Below are 15110 nucleotides of genomic sequence, written 5' to 3' on the forward strand. Positions count from 1 at the left end.
ACTAGTTTCCTAAATCGCACCTCCTTAACTGCAGGAAACAGGATGAAGGAAAGCTTTTAATATTGAACATATTGAACAATATTTAATATGAATAATGTAATAAATGCAAATTACAAGTTTATTGAAATTAATGAAAGAGAGTAACGCATCTTCAAATGAAATTGAAAAAATAGAGCATAAATTACCTAACATTTAAACTTTCTGAATGCGTCACCTTTTCTCCACGATTATCTCGAAGCAACCTAAGAACTGCTTCATGATTTAGCTGTCTGAAATGGTTTGAAGATAGAAACATCTAAAGGCTGGGCCTCTGAGTATTATGACGAGGAAGCTGAAATAGGAGCACATAATTTTCCCGAGATAATCTAGCTTCTAAATTTTTGGAATGGTTCGTATAGGTGGACATACAGAAGCAGCACTTTTTTCTATGGCAGGTTTGCGTGGCAAATAAAATGTTTGAGCTATTCGACAAATAGTTCACTGTTGATGTAACCTGAATCAGAGCAGACAAATAACGATCCTGGAAGAACACCAGCTGGTAATGTAGGATACACTGTTTGACGTTTAAAAATTTTCATAGTTGGCACAAAATATCTGGTGCGCTTGTACAACACACACTTGTTGTATTAACGCCATTGTCATCACTTGATATTGCACCCACCTGATGCATTCCTAGTTCAGTTAAAATTTTTGGGCCTTCTTTTGTACGGTTAGAATTGCTACAGTTGCTCATATCGCACCGGTGCGAATTAGGCACCTACAAAGTGGTGCGAATTAAGAAAATACGTCATAAGTTATTATTTCCTTCATTCTAGCCTATAATCACCATATGTTCGAAAATCGTACTAAGTTAAATGTTCTTTAATATTTCTTTTAACCAATAACATTTTAAGATTATGGATTCCTTTGCAAACAAATCCTTTATTTAGTTACAAAATGTTAGCTAAATATACGTCCACCTGAGCCATTATATTAAATACTCTATCACCACGTTACTAGCACAAAGAAGTGGCAGAAATCAAGTGACATGGTGGACGTTCATATGGTAGATTGTAACAATACCACTAGATGCTACACTACTACAGTAACTTGTTTTAAACTAGTAGTGGTGCCATTTAGGAAGCGGTGCGATTTATGCTACTCTACCCTAATATTTTTACTAAAATTATATATATATATATATATATATATATATATATGAAGGCCTACTGTATTCAGTGGTTAATAAACTCGTCTAGTACCGTAGGAGAAATCCATGTCCACAGAAAAACAGGTAAATACCATAACTAAAAATAATTTAGCCTATAATGGATGCTGAAAAGTTGCATTTTCGTGAAAATCTGAAAATCGATTATTTAAGCACCAAAATAGGCTCAATTTCTCTGTATCTTCGTAAAATGGTAATATAAAACTGTATACAATAATAGTCTCAAATTGGGACATTCATCTAAAAAATTATACTGCGTTATAGCCTATTTACGTAAGTCTTCCTTGATCCTATTTTCCAGAACTACATGCACGAAATGCTGAAGGCTATAAACATTGATGGCTGCAACGTGTTCGGCTATACAGCTTGGAGTCTCCTTGACAACTTCGAATGGATCCAAGGTTACACGTAAGTAATGCGTTACGCTAGACTACTGCAGTGAACTCATTTTAATTCGAATTCCAAGGAGAACTTGAAAACATTCAAAATATCCAAAATTCGAACTGTGATCCGTCCCAGGGATCTGTAGACTAGAAATACGAAAGAAGACCTTTGCGCAAGTGGTATGTGGGAGGGCTAGGGCCAATGACTACTCTGGAAGGAGGCATTGCTTCAACGAAGCGAGCAATCGCTTGCAGGAGGGGATAATTTCTATCTGAACTCTAATGCACCTTCTACCCCTTAACGGACTCGATCTGATGCTGCCCGCAATACACTCCGACACAGATAGACTCCGCCCCATATGCGCGAAGTTACTCCACAGTTCCCTGGGATGGAGCGTAACTAGAAAATATTTATTTTAGAAAATTTATATAAAAAAATGATACATTCTTATGCAGCACAGTAATGGGTAATTAATGTGCAGTGTACTTTTAACTTAATTGGTGACTTTTAAATCCATATTCACATAAAACTTAGGCTACTAACAGAAAAAAAATACTTCAACTTTCTTTGCTAACGTTAAACTTGTGTATATGCTCTATGCTTCAACATTTTGAACGCAGAAGAACCAATAATACCGGTACACTAATTTCAATACATACAACAAAGAAGATTTCCACAAATTTATCTTTGAAGTTATGGACTAGTGCAGCCCTGTGCGTAAGATGGAAGAGAAAAGGAGAGAAGATACCCCCGCTCATGTCCTTCCACTTCACTGCTTTAGAAACGAACACACAGTAAAATACTATGCATCAGTGGTGGATTTTAGGCAACCAGCGAGATCCGAAAGTTGTAATGCATGTCTTATACAATTCGTCACTCAGCAATGCTTGTCTTCAGGTCCGATGCATAATTGTCTCTGCCGGGTAATATGGATGTGGAGTTAAGGGTTAGTCTGCATACCTCAATTGAGGTATTAACGCCCAGGCCTGGACTAGTGGGTAAAAAGGAGGAAAAGACATATACTTTTAAACTAATAGCGTTGGACATCCTACCCATTGCTCTTACCAACGTTCAGTCACTGGATAATGGTGCGAAATCTTTAGCAACAACCTTTTTTTATCTGACTGCTTGTCAATCAGTACAGCCCGATTATTTAGTCCTGACAGCTCAGCGACGCGAAGGAGGGGAAGTAATAGGAGTAGTGGGGAGAGTTCTGGAGTAGAGACAAGGGCGAGCGGTCGCTAAAGGAATGCAGTACAGCTCAACTGTACTGGAAACACAATGCTATACCGCATGCGAGACATCCGATCCCTTTGATGCAGGCAACAGACTAACCTGAACATCCCTTGGCGTAACTTAATGGACTCGCCTGACCCAGGCGCAGATCGCTGGCGACTATCAGGACTAAATAATCGGTCTGTAAGTTTAATAAGAGAATTTTAATTCTTAGAATTATTAACAATGGAAATTTCAACGAAAAATCTATTTGTGTTAAATCGAATAAAGTCCTGTCTTCGAACTACGCCATTATAAGCTTTGAAAATTCGAATTAAATGTGAATTTTTAACATTGTTTAAATATGAATTTCATAGGGAATAAACATTTATTCGAATTAGTCAGTGTCGAATTAACCAATCTCTATTACACTAAAATCACTTTATCCTCTTCCACCCACCCTAGCTACAATATGAGTGAATCTAATGTATGACTGTGGATGTTTTTCCAGGGAGAGGTTCGGACTGTTTTACGTAAACTACAGCGAGCCTAATAAACGCCGCATCCCCAAGGATTCAGTGTATGTATTCTCCAACATCGTACAGTCTCGGAAGTTGCCTCTATACCTGGTAGCTGTCACCTCTGATGAAGAAGTTAAACCCATATTGGAAGAGTCTCATGAAGGAACGAAGGGAGCAGCAAGTGAAGAAAAAATCTCTGGACTTGTCATCGTATTGTCGACAGCAATCGCTTATCTGATAACCAGATTCTAGAACAATCGGCCATCTAACAGAATGGGGTTGCCAGGCGTTACATTTTCCCCGCAAGCTTCACTCTCTTCCCCCCCCCCCTCCTGTATATTATACGGTTTACCCTTTTATTTTGCCCTAAGACTAGGATGACCGGATTCACATCGATAAAAAAGAGGACACAAAGCTTCAAAAAGGAGGACACTGTTCGAAAACAAAGAGGACAGAAAATGCGTATTATATTTAGGCTTACTATATTGTAAATTACGTCAATACTTGTTTTATTACAAAATATATATAGTACAGATTTAGGCTTACATTATACTTAAATGTATATTGGTATCAATTTTATTACAAAATAATTATGCAAAAACGTAATAATAATGATTTTACAGTTAGATACTTATGAAAGTCAAGGGAACTATAACTGAATTGGTTATTTTTAAAATGTAACTTGTGACATTTTCGCGCATATTTATTTTTTTTTTAACAGAGTGCTCTTTACTCTTTCCTATAACATATTATTGTTAAAAAGCACAAACTAAGTCACATATTTCATCTATAGAAATGAATAAGAAATTGACTTTTAGTTTGGTTAATGTAATAAATACCACTGAAGTAATTTGAGCAGGACAGTACATGTTACGTTTTCGAAATAGCCTATTCAATTATATTAAAGAGGACAGATGTCTATTTAGATTTAGGTTTAGCCCTATATTATACTTAAAATTATGTTAATATCTATTTTATTACAGAATACTTATGACAAAACTTAATAATAAGTTATAAAATAACAAAATTTTAGTTAGCTACATATGAAAGCAACGACCATAACAAACAGGAGCAAAGAGAGTTATGATCGTTGGCAAAGAGTGTATTCCGTCGTTCCTGCTGCCACCTATACGGAAATTACTTGAGAAAGGTGTCAAAACAGATAATTTCAAAATATCAGGCATAAGTTACAAGTTACGAAAAGGAGGACATTTCTTCATTTTTTAAATCCGCCTGGACTCCGGACAAAGGCCTAAAAAGGAGGACATGTCTGGACAAAAGAGTACATCTGGTCTCCCTACTTCCTTTTTTCCCCTCTAATCCATGCACATCAAAGGATATTATTTTAGAAGTTGGGGAATACTGCAACTACATTGACAGCATATAGATGGTACTATTCCATTTTAATAATTTAATTTTTTTGTGATTTGATGTTAGTTTAGTGAATAACAACTGTTTTCCCTCTTCCTGTTTGGATGTAGTAGCTTCACATACTTCCGGTTCCTGTATAATTAGATTTTGAATTTTCGAACACATATAACATGCTTAGAGCAATAACCAACAGTGAGTAATGAACCCAGCAGGCCTACTCCACCAAAGAACAGAAGAAACTACAGTAAGTTATAATTAAGTGTATTAATTGTATAAATGGAAAGAGGCTTTTAAGTTGGCTCCTGGTTCGCGGTATACTGTGGAAAATCTTTTGGCAAAACTCGCAACTCTAAGTTAAATCCGTATTAGAAGAGTCTCACGAAGGAACAAAGGGTACAGTAAACGAAGCAAGAATCTCTCGACTTTTCATTGTATCGTCAAAAGTGATCACTAAGGTTCGGATAAAGTAGCTGTATAAGGATAGGCTGTATAACATTATAGAATAGGGCTTTGGCTTGCTTCAGACTAGTGGCCGTGTGCACCATTTTCGATCATCTAGCCCGTTTATCAGAAATCACGGAAACATGGTTAATTCTTGACAATGATCAAGTTACAGATGCGGTGCACCGACATTTTCCCTCGATCAACTCAGTCCCGTCAGCTGACGGTACGCTCGCTTGAGAAGAATCATCTGAGCGCTAGGTTACCGCGTATAAAACAGCGAACGAACGCACTCTGTCAATTATCGCTTCGTTTTTGTTTGTCGGAGTGCTTTCAAACATCCTCGCAGTTTTCAAATAACAAGTTTCAATAATCATGGAAGAAAAAAGAAAATAGCACCGAACTTCTCACAGTTCGAAGTGGAAATTCCTTTAGAACTCGTCAGCAATTCTGCATCCATATTACAGAATAAAAGTACTGACGGAAGTTCTCTAAGAGAAAAGCAGGCTACCTGGTTGGATTTAACCTCCCAATTCACATGAGTTATACGTGTTTACATAATTCCACATAATTTGTAACGTAATTTATGCAGTGGTAATTTCATATTATTGATATTAATTTGGAAAATTTCAGTATACGGATACCGCACTGACAATTATCTTGAAATAGGCTACTAAAAAGAGCAGATTTGTATGTGTTTATCGAACGCTCATCATCTTGCGTAGGAAAATACACATTTCAGTGCCAATAATTTATTTGGGAAAATTTCAGTATACGGATACCTCACTGGCAATTATCTTGAAACAGACTACCAAAAAGAGCAGATTTGTATGCGTTTGTCGAATGCACACCATCTTGCTTACGAAAAGACACATTTCAGTGCCAATAATTTATTTGGGAAAATTTCAGTATACGGATACCTCGCTAACAATTATTAAAAAAAAAAAAAAAACAAAAACAAAAAAACAATTCGTCTGTGTATGTCGAATACGCATCATCATGCATACGAAGAGGAAGTTTTTAGTGCCAATTTATTTTGTGTGCACAAGGTTGGAATTTTGGAGTAAGAGGGAAAGGAAAGTATCCTTGTTCTGAAATTTATCCATATATTTTGTGTTCACAAGGTTGGAATTTTGGAGTCAGAGGGAAAGGAAGGTATCCGTGTAATTTCTCTTAATTCAAGCGTAAATAGCCTAATTGTCCAAAACGTCATGTAGGTCCTAATAGTTTCAAACGACAAATCTATAGCTAATAAGTGATAATCTCGCATTCTACAAAATGGTCATTTAGTTTTGCTATATTATTACCGGCATAGAATAACTACTTTATTATTATGTTAACAAAATTGGACAGTTAGGCCTAAATAATATTTTGTCGTCAAGTAAAGTCCCGATCTTCCAAAGCAGAAACATATATAATACATTAGTCTATTTTGAGAAAAAAAAACATTTCTATTATTCATCTACAAACTTACTCTTTCTACAATAACACCAATTCTGTTATTTCCGCAGTGGTTTGCGTGTTCAAGATACATCATTTCATCTTCAATTCATCAAGTACGTCAAATCGTGCCGCCATTTTGGTTTTCTCGACTTGACCATGTTCAATTCAAGATAATCAGTGCCACACCCGTGATCAAATTTGATCATCATCAACTCGCTTGTTTAACTTTGATCGAGATTGATACTCCGCAAATTGGCGTTGAAGATGGTCAAGTGCCGACTTAACCATGGTCAAACTTTAATCGAGAATGGTGCACACGGGCATAGTTGTTTCACTAATTAAAATTCTACCTGCTGGGAAGAGCACTCCCCATCCCCTATAGTCTGTGCATTTCGAACTGGCGGCTCAAGGCCATTTCGTCTCCTCCACACTGTACTCCTTCTCCTAAGCTCTGGCTGGTCCCCTTCACCTCTAACATGTCGCGCCATTGGTCCAGCTGACTTTCCTTGAGAACGGTCCAGAAGTGGGGATAAGCAAGCATCGCAAATGCAGGCCATTGCTTGACCTTGAGCCGCCGGTTCGAAATGCACAGACTATAGCTAAAACATCAGTGAATGGACAATACAGCAGATAGAAATTGAATATATGTCGTCACTACTGTCGGCTGGAGGACACGCGACAACTAGTTAATTTGTTTTTTTTTTTTTGTAAATAAAACACACGGACCAAGAATACCTATCCTGATACAGCTACTTTATCCGAACCTTAGTGTTCACTTATCTGATATTCAGATTATAGAAGAATAGGCTGTCTACAGAATTAACCCCTCTCAACTCTTTGTTGTGTTATATTAAGAAGTCATTACTGTGTGTTGCTCGCGAAGAAGTCTCAGAAAGGAACTGGTAATGAAACGTGCGGAAGATTTCGGTATGAGTGGTCTTGCTACTATAGGAACTAAAAAATATGTGTTACATATAGTTCACGGCAGCTATATCGTGGAAAATCACCCGTTTTTTACTGGCGAAAACCTGGTAACCCTAAATTAAATCCTTATTGCAAGAGTCTCAGGATGGAACAAAGAGTGCAGCAAGCGAAGCAAGGATTTCTAGGCTTTTTATTGTATCTTTAACGATTATTACTTATCTGATATTCAGATACTAGAAAAGATAGTATAGAACACGTGGTATTGTAGAGGTCCAATGTTCTGGTGCGAGCTATTCCGAAGTTCTTTTTAAAATAAATTTTTACTTTTTATTTAGATTAATTCTATATAGAGTTTAAAAATAACCCTTTTAAAATAAGTCTAAACTAATGAAACGCTATTGTAGTCACTGATATAGCCTAATTGTATCAATTTGTACTATTCTTTTTTAACACTTTTGTATACTTTCAAGAAGGCATTTGGAATATCGAATCTGCTTCTTCAGAAAAATTCTCAGAAGTGTAATACCGGTATTATATAATTGTGCAGAAATTTTCATGTTAGGATTAGGGATTAGGGAACGGTGGCAATGAGTGGGTAAGAGACGACCCTTCAGCACGTTGGCCAGACTGAGGTCTATTGTACACCCCGAATTATGGGATGAATGAGGATGTGTACCAGCCCACCGGCCGCGTGAGACCCCTCATCCGCTCACCCAATGGGCACCCTACATTCCCCGCCCTAAGTTCATACCGTCAAGGTAACCAAGCAGCACAGGATCCATTCCAACGGCCTTTCCAAGGTGTCGAAGCGCCCTTGGAAGTGCTCTTAAGGAATGAATTCTGGCAGAGAGATTGTGAAGGCTTGGAACCCAGAGAAGGTTTCGGAGGGGACGCCCTTCTCGTAAGCAGGTGAAGACATGCGTCATGACCTGAATATGCCTAAGGAATGATGAAGATGAATGATATGATATATGATATGAAATCTAAATGCTTTTTCTATAGGGAAGAGGAAGGGTAATGGATCGTGACAATGAAATTTTCAACCCGTTATTTGCCTAAGTAAGTGGAAAACTACAGAAAAATCACAGTCAGGTTGTTCGGTCCGCGGATTTGAAGCGCAGACCTCCTGAATGCGGAAAGCAAGAGCCACCTCGCTCGGTAATTTTTGTGTTAATTTCTTGTTTCAACAAGACAAAGAAATAAATCTTATAAGGAAATTAAATCTGTGGTATTTAAAGTGTTTATTGTATTTTTTAAAAATTATTTATCTATTATGTAATAAAGACAGTGTGTCTAGAATAGTACATTTTCAAGTGTATTTAATTTATTTTCTTTCAGTTGCCCTTCTTTCGCATTCCTCCCACTCAATCCTTCATTTCCGTTTTCTGTCTTCTATCCCAGTCCGTCCCATCCGATCCCACTACATTCTACAAATAATTTGATTTTAAAAAGTTGACGTGAACAATAGGAAACCATTAACAAGAAAGTTTGAATAAAAGTAACACCAAACAGAAATGTACTGACAAGAAAGTTTATTTGGATAAAGAATAAAGATCAAAGGAGAGAATTATATATATATATATATATATATATATATATATATATATATATATAATTTTAGGTTATTTTACGACGCTTTATTGACATCTTAGGTTATTTAGCGTCTGAATGAAATGAAGGTGATAATGCCGGTGAATGAGTTCAGGGTCCAGCACTGAAAGTTGCCCAGCATTTGCTCGTATTGGGTTGAGGGAAAACCCCGGAAAAACCTCAACCACGTAACTTGCCCCGACAGGGAATCGAACCCGGGCCACCTGGTTTCACGGCCAGACGCGCTAGCCGTTACTCCACAGGTTATATATATGTATATATATATATATATATATATATATATATATATATACAGGGTCAACCATAAGTAATATAATTAATTTCAGGGCGTTATTATTTGAGATATTCAAACCGAAAAGTTTAATATAATTTATGCTCGACCATGCCGAAATGTAGTAATTATACACCTGGTAGCAGACCTTTAATGCATGTCATTAAAGTACACCTACTCATTAAAGGTCAGGTCTTTCAGCCAATGACGACTCAGGTTACAACTGTTCAGCCAATGACAGGTCAGCTTTCTACCGTTATAAAACCGCAAGTATCGATTATTCTCGGATATGCAATCGAAAGAGAATTAGCGAAAAGTCACGGAGGCTGGTAATCCAATACTGTCGCAGAAGGTTATGTTCTGTTACTATAATAATTAGCGTTAATTGTAAATAATATTAAAATAAATTCAATTTGTCATCTCGTTTTTCAATGTCTAATTTAATTTCAATGTTATCTCTGTAGGTTCTTATGGCCTAGCAAGGTCAATGTGAACATCTGTTCCTCGGAAAAAATCAATACTTTCGCGTCTGCGCACATCTCACAACATACGGGACTTTGGCCAAGGTCAGATACAAAGAAAATTAATAATATCAAGTTAGAATTATGGTCGAGCATAAAAAGTCGTATGAAACTCGCCTATAATGGTAATTAAGAAGCTCGTATGAAAATTCCATACTCGCTTCTTAATTACCTTCGTTATAGACTCGTTGCATAATGTACTATTTGATAGTTTTTGTTTCCTTTTCGAGATAAAAATTTTGTTATATGAAACATTTTATAGTGTTTTTGGAAAGCCATTGATTTAATTCACAATATCTTAACCAATTTAAGAGAGCAGTGTATTATGATAATAAATGATTGAAAGAATTTAGTTTTGTCCATTAAAAATGCAGAAATTTGATTCGAAGAATATTTATATGCGGCACTTGACTCCAATGCTATAAAATCTGTCACCATAAATTAATGACCACTGTCTGGCTCTGTTAAGGACGATCGGAGAGCAGGAAGTTTTTTTTAGTAGGTTATTTTACGACGCTTTATCAACATCTTTGGTTATTTAGCGTCTGAATGAGATGAAGGTGATAATGCCGGTGAAATGAGTCCGGGGTACAGCACCGAAAGTTACCCAGCATTTGCTCATATTGGGTTGAGGGAAAACCTCGAAAAAACCTCAACCAGGTAACTTACCCCGACCGGGAATCGAACCCGGGCCACTTGGTTTCGCGGCCAGACGCGCTGACCGTTACTCCACAGATGTGGACAAGAGAGCAGGAAGTCCTTCAGTATTCCGGACTCCAGGAAACATTGCAGCGGTCAATGAAATGTTCAAGATTTTCTCGAATTCGGAATATGGAAGTATATTCTGCTGTACGAACGTTTTAATAGCAATTAACTTTAATAAATGTTGTATGAAGCTCTCAATCAGGATTAGAGTTGTATCATATGCCCCAAATCAACAACCCAAGACGCACAGCTTTACTTCCCTCCCGGAAGAAGCCATACTAAGGATTTTATCGCCGTTTAAGGTCCATCACTCTCAACTATCTATATGAATCCAAAAGCGCATGGCATAATAACCACTAGACCATCAAGGATGTCAATAAACTATAGGGTATATATTTTGCTATTTCTTTCCATTTAATGATCGACAGTCCTCAATTTCCGAATGGCTTACGTAGAAGAGTTATCAGAATTTATGAAATGAGATATGTGATGTAAAGTTATAAATGAGCCGTTCAGAGCAGAAGTGGTGTAAGTAAAAAATGGGTAAAGAGGGTTAAAGTAAACATTCTGTAAAATACAGCGCAAAGTAGCAATTAATATTCAATTTATTTAAACTATTAGTAGTCAGTGGATAGCACGAAGGACATATTAACTGCTACTTTGCGCTGTATTTTACAGAATTTTTACTTTAAACCTCATTACCCAATTTTGACTTACACCACTTTTGCTCTGAACGGCTCAAATATCCGTGTATCTTTTCTGTGATGTCTGTCAGATTATGCAACTTTTTGCTATTTCAGTGAAAGTGTAAAATACCTATTCGAAGTGTAATTATGTGACCATGGAGTGACGAACCATAAATTACATACAGAATGGCTAAGACCTAAAAAATCTTCAGCTTTTCATAAATAGCACGAATTCATGTTACCTGTCAAATATCGCGTTACTTAACACAGACTACCTTGGGATACGTCGTTCATGAGCGAGCACTATCGTGGTTTGTAAAGGTCAGTAGATGATAAAAAAAGACAAAGAGTAATAATTTACATAGGTAGAGTTTTCAAAGTCAAATTGTTTGACCTAGTTCTTAAACTTACATTTAAAAAGTTCTGCATACTGAACTAGAACAACGGTTCTTTCCTACACAGTATTTCACTAGTATACACATTGGTTCTAACATAGGCTACTGTCTAAAAATTAATTTTAAATCCTTTTTTAGTTGGCTATTTAACGACGCTCAATCAACTTCTAAGTTACTTAACGTCGTTGGTATTGGTGATCAATGTTAAGAAAGTGCTTTCTTGGGCAGTAATGTCTGTGTATTTTCAAACAAATAAACAAACAAACAAACAAATAAGTAGATAAATAAATAATAAATAAATAAATAATAAATAAACAAATAAATGGATGAATGAATGGATGAAATAAATAAATAAATAAATAAATAATAAATAAATAAATAAATAATAAATAATAAATAAATAAATAAATAAATAATAAATAAACAAATAAATGGATGAAATAAATAAATAAATAATAAATAAACAAATAAATGGATGAATGAGTGGATGAAATAAATAAATAAATAAATAAATAGATAAATAAATAAATAAATAAATAAATAAATAATCTATACTAATAATAAATCTGTAGTCAAAATTTTTCTGGTAATTTTCGACTTTCCAAAAATAATTGGTGTTAACATGTATAATTAATCATCCTGAAACCGAAAATCGCTTTTTTGAAATTTTTGTTTGCATGTCTGTCTGTCTGTCTGTTACCTTTTCACGCGATAATGGCTGAACCGATTTATATGAAAATTGGAATGTAAATTAAGTTCGTTGTAACTTAGATTTTAGGCTATATGGCATTCAAAATACTTTATTTAGAAGGGGGTTATAAGGGGCCTGAATTAAATAAATCGAAATATCTAGCTTATTATTAATTATCATGAAAAATGTTACATAACAAAAGTTTCTTTAAAAATTATTTCCGATAAGTTTTATTCTATACAAAATTTTGATAGGACTACTGATATTTAATGAGATAAATGAGTTTTAAAATTACAATAATAACGCCATCTAAAGCGCTGTATTGAAATAAAAACAAATGACTTCGTCTATAAGGGGCCTTGAACAACAACAATCGAAAGCTATTAAATATAGCCTACAGAGAATGTTTCTGTGTTTGTATGAAGTAATATCGAAAGGTAATTAATTGTTTAATTATTATTTCACCTTTGGAAAGTGTAGTTTCTCTAGATGAACATAATTCTATAATGTTATTACAGTAACTTCTGAGTGAAATTTAAGGATATACAAGACTTTTAAAATAACAATACAATACATTTTCACCGCCCTTAGATTATAGCGTTGTTGTTCCTGCAGTAACTCTTATGTGCAAAATATAAAATTTTTGAGTAGGAAGAAAGAACACATTTATTCATTCCATGGCAATGGTACATAGGAGATCGTGAATTCTTACATTTTCGAAAGAAAGAAATATAATTACATATCACTGTTTATGCTGTATCACTATTTAAGTTATTTGAAGGGTTCGGAACCATGGTGGGCCAAGCGCCATTTACTGAAGACGTAGAAAACAAGGGTTAAAATTAAGTTATTACCACAATTCAATGGAAACATATAGCATATAATATGAAGTATACACATTAAAACTAAATGATATGTCAATCTTCATTAAACTATGGTTGCATATAATAACAATTAAAAAACATGTTAAAGGAATTGTCATTGCAACAAATGATTGCTCTCTGGACCAAAATGACCGCATTGAAATTATTTAAATACCTACAATTTAAATTAAGTAACATATTAAACGATTTATCCTTCTATCAAAAAGGAATGTTCCCTGGATCAAACGTCCTATTTTAATTATGTAATTACTTTATATTTATTTCTAACAGGTGCAGCGGAGCGCACGGGTACGGCTAGTAAATAAATAAATAAATAATAAATAAATAATAAATAACAAATAAATAAATAAACAAATAAATACATAAATAAATAAGTACGTAAATAAATAAATACGCAAATAAATAAATGAATAAATACGTAAATAAATAAATAAGTGCACAAATAAATAAATAAGTATATAAGTAAATAAATAAATAAATAAATAAATAAATAAATAAATACGTAAATAGTAAATAAGTAATTAAATAAGTAAGTAAATAAATAAATAAATAAATAAATAAATAGCGAGGTGGTATTTCGCGAGTTTAGGCGAAGGTTTCTCCATAAAATTACCTTTATAGTTATAAAACATCAGAAGAAAACAACCAGGTAATCAGTCCAAGCGAATACCGAGCCCACGCCCGACAGAAGGTTCGGATCAGCAGTGAAATGCGCTAATGCCTGAGCTACGCCGATGGTCTTTTGAAATCTTTCAGAATTAAAGTTAAATTGAGCTACACGTTAAATTTATTAGAGATGACAAGTAAAATGCTTTTCACATTTAGTTAACATCAATAATGAAATAAACAACTAATAAACTGTGCTAATTTCTATATTTGCTGGTATAATCTTTTTAATTATTTAGTTTAACTACACATTGATAAAAAAATGTAACTTCAGTAATCTATATTTAATTGTAGTTTTATCTATGAGAAGCTCATGAAGGCTCATGAGGTTATGGAGGTAGAACTCCTTGCTTTCTTGATCTCGGCACTATGGTCCGTCTCAGGAATCTGTAGAGAGACTTAGAGCATATGTATATGGGCGGAGTCTATCTGTGCCGGAGTGTATTGCGGGCAGCATCAGCTCGAGCCCGCTAAGGGGTAAGATGCTCGTGGTAGAGTGTTAAGATAGAAATGATCCCCTTCCTGCAAGCGATTGTTAGCTTCGTTCAACCAATGCCTCTGCCCAGAGCGGTCATTGGTTCTAGCCCTTCCACATTTCACTTGCGGAGAGATCTTATTTCGTATTTATACTCTACAGATTCCTGGGACGGACCATAGGTGTTGTGGTCATCACTCTTCAAATTGTTCTGGAAGTTCGGGCAAAGAGAAAAATCCCACTTCTATCCGGGGTTGTATCAGGACATTTCAGTCCGTAGTCAGTTGTCCTGTCAATTTACCGATCTATTCGATCGCCAGTATTAATAGTAGTAACTATATTATTTTGTGCGAGATCGTGCGTATTTGCTTGGTTTCCGCACAAAACCAATCCGCGGAAAGTATAAAATTCCACATTCAGTATTCCCAACCTAACACACATAACAATTTCCCTCTTCTTACCGCTTAAGTGACATATTGATTTTACTGCTTTAGGCTTTTAACATATTATTTTTAGAGACGTTCAATATAGTAATAATTATAAATTGGAAACTTACCACTGCAATTTCACCTAAATTGCACTATTAATTATTGTTTTTAAATATTTGCAAAAATTAATTAAACTCTACAACTCCACTAAAGTTACTGCATTCATGATGCAAGTAACATTAAGGAAGCCGTGAAAAAATCAACAAGATTC

At 35.2% G+C, this 15110-nt stretch overlaps 1 protein-coding gene across 1 annotated transcript in view; it reads left to right on the plus strand.

Annotated features, from left to right (window-relative positions):
* Positions 1-15110, plus strand: part of LOC138702271 (lactase/phlorizin hydrolase-like) — a 79389-nt gene that overhangs the window by 22589 nt on the left and 41690 nt on the right. The window contains exons 10-12 of the mRNA XM_069829852.1: positions 1509-1615; positions 3318-3576; positions 8186-8407. Coding sequence (XP_069685953.1) covers positions 1509-1615; positions 3318-3576; positions 8186-8407 — 588 coding nt within the window. The remainder of the gene's footprint in view (positions 1-1508; positions 1616-3317; positions 3577-8185; positions 8408-15110) is intronic.

The sequence above is a fragment of the Periplaneta americana genome, chromosome 6 (genome assembly GCF_040183065.1).
Source record: "Periplaneta americana isolate PAMFEO1 chromosome 6, P.americana_PAMFEO1_priV1, whole genome shotgun sequence".
Taxonomy (NCBI): domain Eukaryota; kingdom Metazoa; phylum Arthropoda; class Insecta; order Blattodea; family Blattidae; genus Periplaneta; species Periplaneta americana.